Source organism: Octopus bimaculoides, chromosome 4, assembly GCF_001194135.2.
Source record: "Octopus bimaculoides isolate UCB-OBI-ISO-001 chromosome 4, ASM119413v2, whole genome shotgun sequence".
In the NCBI taxonomy this organism is placed as follows: Eukaryota; Metazoa; Mollusca; class Cephalopoda; order Octopoda; family Octopodidae; genus Octopus; species Octopus bimaculoides.
The window spans coordinates 51862673-51871472 of record NC_068984.1 but is presented as its reverse complement, the minus strand read 5'-3'; the positions used below and the strand labels follow the sequence as shown (position 1 = coordinate 51871472).

The following is an 8800-nucleotide window of genomic DNA, read 5'->3' as shown; positions in this document are numbered from 1 at the left end:
ACTTCTTTCAGTTTCCATCTACCAAATCCACTGACAAGGCTTTGGTCAGCCCAAGACTATAGTAGAAGACACTTGCCAAAGGTACCACACAGTGGAACTGATCCCTGAACCATGTGGTTGGAAGGCAAGCTTCTTACCACACAGTCATGCTGAACAGCTGTAAAAGATCCTCTGCTGAAACACTGAGGTAATATTTGTCCAGCAAAAGTAGAATTTCTAATTATTGCACAACATGCATAACTGTGAGGTGAGAAGTTTGCTTCCCAATCACATGGTTCCAGGTTCAGTCCCACAGCATGACACCTTGGGCAAGTGTCTTCTCAGGCCAACCAAAGCTTTGTGAGTGGATTTGGAAAACAGAAACTAAAAGAAGCTTATTGTGTGTGTGTGTGTGTGTGTGTGTATATAAGGGCATTATTATACAATAATGCCTCACGCTAAACTACCATAATAAACACATTTTTACCGAATGCGAGGAAAATGCAACTCTCCAAATTAGCCTCTTAAATGCCCTTATATATATATAAATATAAATATAAATAATTATACTCTAGGGAAGAATTGGATGGATGTTTTCCCTTATGAAGTTTTTTTCATGCTAGCTACTTGATAAGTTCTTGTAAAAGATTTTATCCTATTATTGAATTCATTAAGTATATATGTGTGTGTGTGTGTGTGTGTGTGTGTGTGTGTGTGTGTGTGTGTGTGTTTATGTCTTTGTGTTTGTCCCTCACCACTGCTTGACAATCAGTGTTGGTATGTTAACGTCTCTGTAACTCAGTGGTTCAGAAAAAGGGACCAATAGAATATGTACCAGGCTTAAAAAAAAGGACTGGGGTTGATCCACTCAACTAAAATGCATCAAGGTGGTGCCCCAGCATGACCACAGTCTAATGACTGAAACTAGTAACATATAAAAAATAAAACATACAATTTGCCCTCTGGAAAAGCCTTAAAGAAATACAATGTGATATTTGCTACATGGCATTTACTTCAAATAAGATGAATTAAAGTACTCAATGCTGACATACAAATGGAAGAGTAATGGATCATCTGATAAGACAAGTATTGAAGATGATCAAGAAATAAAATCCAGAAATATATTAAAAAAGGTTTCTACTTACTGATCTTCTCCATAGCCATGTAACCGAGTCACACCTGCTGATATTGCTACAATTATTGCTGGTAAACCTAAAGATAAAATAACAAAGGAATTAATTTATTTTCATTAGAAAATAGTTTTGTAAAAGATATGATATTTACAAAAATGCAGAATCTCAAGAAAGGAAATTGCTGCTGAATGAAAGTGCATTAATTAACCCTGTTCTTAATTCCAAGTGAAGCTACTGAGTTTCAATTGTTTGCTAATATCCTTGGAACACCTGTAAGTGTTACAAAAACACTGTGTAACAATATTCAAAATTTTTATTTTATTCTGTCTTTGGTCAGTAAGTGTTATTTCTGATTTGTTTCTATCTAGAAATCAAAGGACATGACAACTAATCCCTTCAAACTTTGCTTTTGTCACCTCTAATTTTCCATTACATTTCAGACAGTTTCAGTGCTGAATTGCTGAAGCAGAAATATTGTTATAGCAAATGTAATTGCAACAGTTTCAACACAGATTGAAGATCATATCACTTTCTAGACAAATCTAACTTTAAAAAAAACCTAATAAATATATGTTAATGATAATATAAAAAAAATAGCAATGGTAATAAAAAAAAATATGTTAAATTACCCCAAGCAACCAAAATAAGTTTCTTTACATCTATCTTTGAAAAGACGAAAACAATTGTGACGAAAATATCAATTCCTTCCACAAACATAGTGAAGAACACAGTGAGATAAAAGAAATGTAACAGGATGGATGTCACTGTGCATGTGATCTGTAAGATAAAAATGATTGACACATTAACTCTGAATTATTCTAAAAATTGTTTTAAAACATATGTGATGCTTTTTACAGGATTTATAGATTGGATAGATATTTCATGAAAAAGAAGACTTATTTATCATTTTTATTATTGCTTAGTCAAAGAAGGAAAGGTAAAACACTTAACAGATTTTAAGACCTCTGAGATTGCTGGGAGGAGGTTATTCTCAGATCAAAGACATGGCCCAAATGCTTGTAACAGAATTGAATCAGCTAAAAACATATGAGGATTGGGTGGTGGTGGTAATCTAGGTAGTGGATTAAGTCTAACACATACGTGTATGTGCATGCATGCATGTTGTTTTTCAGCAGTGCATTGATTAAAAAGAAAAAAAACGCATTCTGAATGTTGGCTGGTCCTTGCAGACTTCAGACACAGAGATCTTGAGGGAGAGCCAATGTCCCAAACATTGAAGCAAAAGTGCATAAGCACTGTTTACATTGGACAGGACACCTTGTTCAGATGTCTGATTGGAGCATCCGTAATCAGGTGTTTTATGGTGAATTTGTTTGTGGAAAGCACCTCCAGCGGTAACCAAGACTATGATTTAAGGACTGTATAAAGTCCTTGTTGAAGGCATATGAAATATGGAACATCAATTGGGAAAGCAATGCTTGTCATCACCACCAATGGAGGAAACAAATAAAGGAATGAGTGGATGTTTTCAAAGACATGTATGTTTATCCATAGCTGAGCTCATTAGTCACCAGTGGAGCCACAAGTATAGTCTAAATCTGTTTGAATGCACAATGTTTTTAATGGTCAGTGATGGTCTTTCTTGGTCACAAGTGGACAGACATCATATATGTACATATGTACATATATATATGTATGTATTTTATCGGTATGCATGTACACTAAGTATATATCTATATGTGCAAATTTTATGTGTGTGTATGAGTGTACATATATATATGTATGTTTATATCTATTTATATATATGAGTATATACATGTATATGTATCATCATCATCGTCATCATTAAACATTAAGTATGATCTCAAGCTCAGATTCATGGCATGCACATCAGACAGTGATTAGTGGAGAAAACATGCTGAGGCTTTTGTACTGCAGTGGACTGAACATAGACAATCCAGTCTAATCCAATATATACATACATATGGAGAAATTATGATAAACACAAATTTAAAGTTTATATTATTTGTTCTAATGTATGTTTCACTATTGTGGGTGTTTGGAACTCTGCAGAGTTCCAAACATACATAGTGAATTGATAACATAAACAGAGTGAAATGTATGTAAGAACTAATAATATAAACTTATATGTATTGTAATTTCTTCTACATTTGCTCTGTATATCATAACTAGTAGTATTATAATACTACCAAGTATACTAGTAGCTTAACCACTGTACTGGAAGCAGACTAGTTGATGATAATCTACAGTGAGCTCTGAACTTAGGAGTAGCAGTCACACAAGATATACTATATACACATATACATATGTATATACATATATGCACATAGGCATGTATCTATGGATGGATAGGGAGGCAGACAAATAGATAATAGTTATGTATTTATGTACAAGAAAGATCAACAGATATTAGTGAGAATATTTAGATAGAATTGTAATGACAATATATACATACACACACACACATATATATATATATATATATATATATATATATATATATATATATATTAGAGACAAGTCCTTATTGCATTTAACTATTGCAGAGTAGTAGAGAATATAGTTTATAAAATATTTAAATAATGAACAATAGAGTTAAATATTGTAATTATAATCAAATAGGGAAAATATAATGGCTCTGATAAAAACTGTATATACCTTATAACTTTTAAGATGATCGCTCAACAGAAACAACAAGTTTGCTATAAACATTGACACACATAGATTCATCAAAATAATGGCTCTCGATTTGTTCAAAGTGGTTGTTGTAACATGTCTGAAAGAGAAATTTTTTTTTTAAATATCAGGCTTTTGTAATTGATTTAAATTAAGATATATCAAAGGATTTTGAAGAGTTGAATGATAAATGTATTTATTCTGTAGCAAGTGGAAACTTTGCTATGGGGTGAGCAGACAGCAGGAGAAATTTTCAAAGGAAGATCTCTCAACAAACAAGTGTTTCAGCCTGTTTGTTCCTAACACTCTAAGGGAGATGGACCTACCTAGGTTATGACACTTGGGTGTCCTCCTGCTGTTTTTAAAATGCTGCCTTTAGTGAGATTTGAACTCGGAATCTTTGGGCGATTTTATCACTCAACCACAAAGACCACTTCAAGAGGTTGCAATGTTTTAAACTGGGTTTCTTTCCTACTATGACTAGTGGTTTGCATTCTGCACATTCTAATTTCTATTATAATATTTATTATTGTCTTTTCTTTCTTAATAAATTATTAAAAGAAGAAGTAATGCCTGTAACCTTCTGAGGTCCCTTCAAATTGGTGAATTTGATACTGTTGGCATTCAGCATCTGTAAAGCAATATGACAATGCTGATTTAAGTCCTCGTTATGTCATAATAGCAGCGCTCTCAATACCTTAAGACAGACATGGGCAATATTTTACAAGAAACTGCTTGCATGAGACATGGCTCATCATCAGATAGGCAACACTACTAAAAAAATTCAAGGTAATTTTTCAATGGCATGCTGTTCATGAAGTCCTGCAGACCACAGTTTGCCCATGGCTGGTTTAAGATGTGAGACCACAATGAAATAGTGAATCAATCTCCTCAAAAATAAACAGTTACATTTGATACAGTAACTGTTTGTTTTAAACATAAAAGATGTGTGAAAATTAGCAAACTGAATAAATGTTGATAAGAAAAGTACTCAGTTGTTAAACTTTTCCTTTAATTAAATGTTTGTAGAATCTCACCGAATTTATAGTTAATAATAACTTACAAAACTAAAAAAGAAATAAAATATTTTTAAAAATGCTTGTATTGTAAAGTCACAAAAACACATAAATTAGAAGAGAGACTCTGTTCTCACATTACATAACATTAGAGATTGTTCTAAATATAAGCGAACATTTTGATATGTTCAGTGAAGGAAAGGAATATTGAACAAAATTTCTAAAATTGCTTTCTTCATCTTATCCCTTTAGCATTTAAACAAGCCAAATCAGGCCCAAATATTCTCCCGGTTTTAAGATCAAACTGACCAGATCCAGCCTCTCACACTTATACTGCAATGTCATTCCAAAAATAAATAACCACATTATCGAAATCTCAAAGCTATAAAATAAAACATGATTAATTCTAAACAAGGTGAATAAATAAACATTATATTTGATAAAATAATCTGAATGCTAAAGACTTAAAGACACATTTGAAACTTCATATTTATCCATGCAAAAAAAAAAAAGATCGAGCTTAATACACATTTTTCCATATTGAAATTTAAGTTGGAGTGTTTGTAACAAACAAGCAAGGGATGGGCACAAAATTCCAAGCATTGTAGGGAAAGGCAAAGGCCAATGCAGCTTAGCACCAGTGATGTTGCAACTCATTTCTACAGCTGAGTGAACTGGAGCAACATGAAATAAAGTGTCTTGCTGAAGAACATAACACATAGTCCAGTTCAGGAATCAAACTCACTGCCTCATGAGTATGAGTCCAATGCTCTAACCACTGAGCCATGAGCCATCTGATAATTAAGTTTGTTTGGTATAGGTATGTCAAAGGCTTTTATCATGTTTTTTTTTCAGGTTCTTTTTATTATATTTTTGTTTGTGAAGTTATATTAGTTCTATTTAAAAACATGTGCAATTTTCTGTCATTTTCTATCTTTTACTTGTTTCAGTCATTAAATTGTGATCATGCTGGATCACTGCCCTAAGGAATTTTAGTTGAATGAATTAACCCCAGGACTTATTTCTTTTAAGCCTGGTACCCATCATATCAGTTTCTTTTATTGAACAGCTGTGGGGACATAAACACATCAATACCAGTTTTCAAATGGTAGTGGGACACAAACACAGGCACAAAGATACACACAAACACACACACACACAATGGGCTTCTTTCAGTTTCCATCTACCAAATCCACTCACAAGACTTTGGTTAACCCAAGGCTATAGAAGAAGACATTTGTCCATGCTGCTTCATAATGGAACTGAACCAAGACTCATATGGTTAGGAAGCAACTTCTTCCACACAGCCATAACTGCTAATGTATCCATGTTTAATACACAAATATATTTCACAATCAAATCTATAAGCTATAACTTAAAAAAAGATTTTTAAAAGATTCCATTTGTATTCTTGTTTCAGTATATCAACACTTATTAAGGCAGCGAGCTGGCAGAATCATTAAGTACATTGGGCAAAATGCTTACCAGCATTTCACCCGTTTTTACGTTCTGAGTTCAAATTCCACCAAGGTCAACTTTGCCTTTCATCTGTTTGGGATTGATAAAATAAGTACCAGTTGAACACTAGAATTGATATAATCGACTTATCCCCTCCCCACAAATTACTGGCCTTGTGTCAAAACTTGAAACTGATATAACAACTCTTATCCAATTATAACAGTTCACTTAAGTTCATATTCAAATTTGTAAATAATTTACAAACTCACAAAAATTACAAAAGGAAAACATCAGCATTCTTTGGTAAACTTTCGATGACTTTTGTGGCAAATTTGTGAAATGCTGAACATTCTCTTCCTTCACCGAAATTGCCATTTGTTAGCAAAGCATAATTGTACTAACATGTAGCTACAACTTACAGTATATGCTCACAAATATACAGCAGGCTGAATTACTTAACTACAAACCAGCTTGTTTGAAACTTATATTTAATTCATTAACAAAATTTGATAATTTTGGAGCTAGAACTATTAGTCCTTGAAGAATTCTACGAATCACCAAACATGGCTTTATAGATAAATTGAGTCCAAGGAGAGATTCATCATGCACTGTAGATATTACATTTGAATTTGTTCAACTCATGCCAACAAGGAAAAATTGATGAACGATTTTAATGATGATGATGATTATGATGGTGGTGGTGGTGGTGGTGGTGGTAATGATAATGATGATGATGATGATGAGGAGGAGGAGGAGGAGGATAAAAAAACTTACCTCCAAAGTATTATATAACATATGAATGTGAGGAAAACAGCCAAAATGGAGATCACTCCTCCTATGTTGGACATAATATTTATACTAACAGAGTTATCCTGAAATTAAAACAACAAATAAATATCTATGAACAGCATTGACTATTGGCAAACCTGAAAATTTACAAACGTAAATGAAAAATATACAAGGAATGTTGAAAAGTTCCTGGTTTTAAGGGTATTGCAAAAGGCTTGGTTGGAGGCCCAGCCTTCTGAGTTCTTTTACAGGGCTTAGTAAAAATGAAGGATCACTGCAATAAGTGTGTGAATCAACCTGAGAGAGGAATATGTTCAATAAAATCATAATTATCTGATCCTCATATATTTTCTTTTACCTAAGGCCAACAACTTTTCAGTAACCCCACTCATATACCAAGATTGTAGTTTGTGGATTGTAAGTAGTAAGTGTTGTTTATCAATGCAAGTTCTGAGACTAAGAAATGAAATTAATTTTGATTTTGTAAAAAACAAAAAAAATCATATTCATCATTATCATCATTATTATCAACAATGTTTGTTTTCTATGCTGGCAGGGTTGGACAGCTTCACTGGAACTGTCAAGGTCAGGGGTCACACCAGGTCCCATAGTCTGTTTTGGCTTGGTTTCCACAGCTGTATGCCCTTCTTAATGCAAACCACTTTACAGAGCGTACTGGGTGCTTTTCACATGGCATCAGCACCTGCACCAATGCTTGGTCTTAGGATATCAAGATAGAATATAAAATATCAGAATAGCATATAATATATACTTGTAAATAATATGGAACATTTAAAAGAAAACAATGTGATATTGTGAATAATCTTTTTTCATCTATAATTTGTTTCAATCATTGGACTGTGGCCAAATTGTGGTACTGCCTTGAAGGCTTTTAGTTGAATACATCAACCTGAATACTTATTTTTTTTAAATCTAGTACTTATTCTATCAGTCTCTTGGCAAACTGCTAGGTTACAGGGACACAAGCAAACTAACAGCAATTGCTAAGTGGAGGGGCAGAGGCTGACATGGATACAAAGAGACACACACATACATTAGGTGCACTGAGAATATATTCTCTTACGCCTAAAACAGCCAACCCCATGAGCTAACAATACACCCACCTTTTGTATGTGAGTTTAGTTTGATTTGGGTTATGTATCTCAAGCTGCTTCTCATTCATATTTGAATGGCTGTGTGATAAGAAGTTGGCTTCGCAACCACATGGTCCTGGGTTTAGTCCCACTGTGTGGCACCTTGGGCAAGTGCTTTCTACTATACAAAGCTTTGTGAGTTGATTTGATAGATAGAAACTGAAAGAAGCCTCTCGTATATATATATATATATATATATACATACAGGGTGGCCCAAAAGTAGGTTTACAGTTATTCAACAAGCTCTTTCGTATTCATATATTAACAGTTTAGATCTTAATTATAAAAAAAATATGAAACCATTATTCTATGCTAATTTAGTTAATTGTAAGATAGTAATTTAAATGTAATAAAATTTTTTAGTGCCTACGTGATAACTGTAAACCTACTTTTGGGCCACCCTATATTTATATACAAATAATCAGAAAATGGAGAAAACCTCAGATCAACAAGCACATCAATTGGACCACATTTATAGCTTATTATTTAATAGAAAACATGACATAACATTTATGTGACATATACTAATAGTATATATGGATAGTTTATTCCTTAATCAGTTATTATAACCGCTGACTCTACTTACATATATATATATATATATATATATATA

General features: G+C 33.1%; 1 protein-coding gene across 2 annotated transcripts in view; it reads right to left on the bottom strand.

Moving 5' to 3' along the window:
• Nucleotides 1–8800, bottom strand: part of LOC106868735 (adhesion G protein-coupled receptor L4) — a 91632-nt gene that overhangs the window by 23396 nt on the left and 59436 nt on the right. For both annotated transcript variants that reach the window (XM_052967053.1, XM_014914132.2), the window contains exons 20-23: nucleotides 7019–7116; nucleotides 3753–3870; nucleotides 1742–1889; nucleotides 1125–1191 (exon numbers count right to left, since the gene is read on the bottom strand). In XM_052967053.1, coding sequence (XP_052823013.1) covers nucleotides 1125–1191; nucleotides 1742–1889; nucleotides 3753–3870; nucleotides 7019–7116 — 431 coding nt within the window. The remainder of the gene's footprint in view (nucleotides 1–1124; nucleotides 1192–1741; nucleotides 1890–3752; nucleotides 3871–7018; nucleotides 7117–8800) is intronic.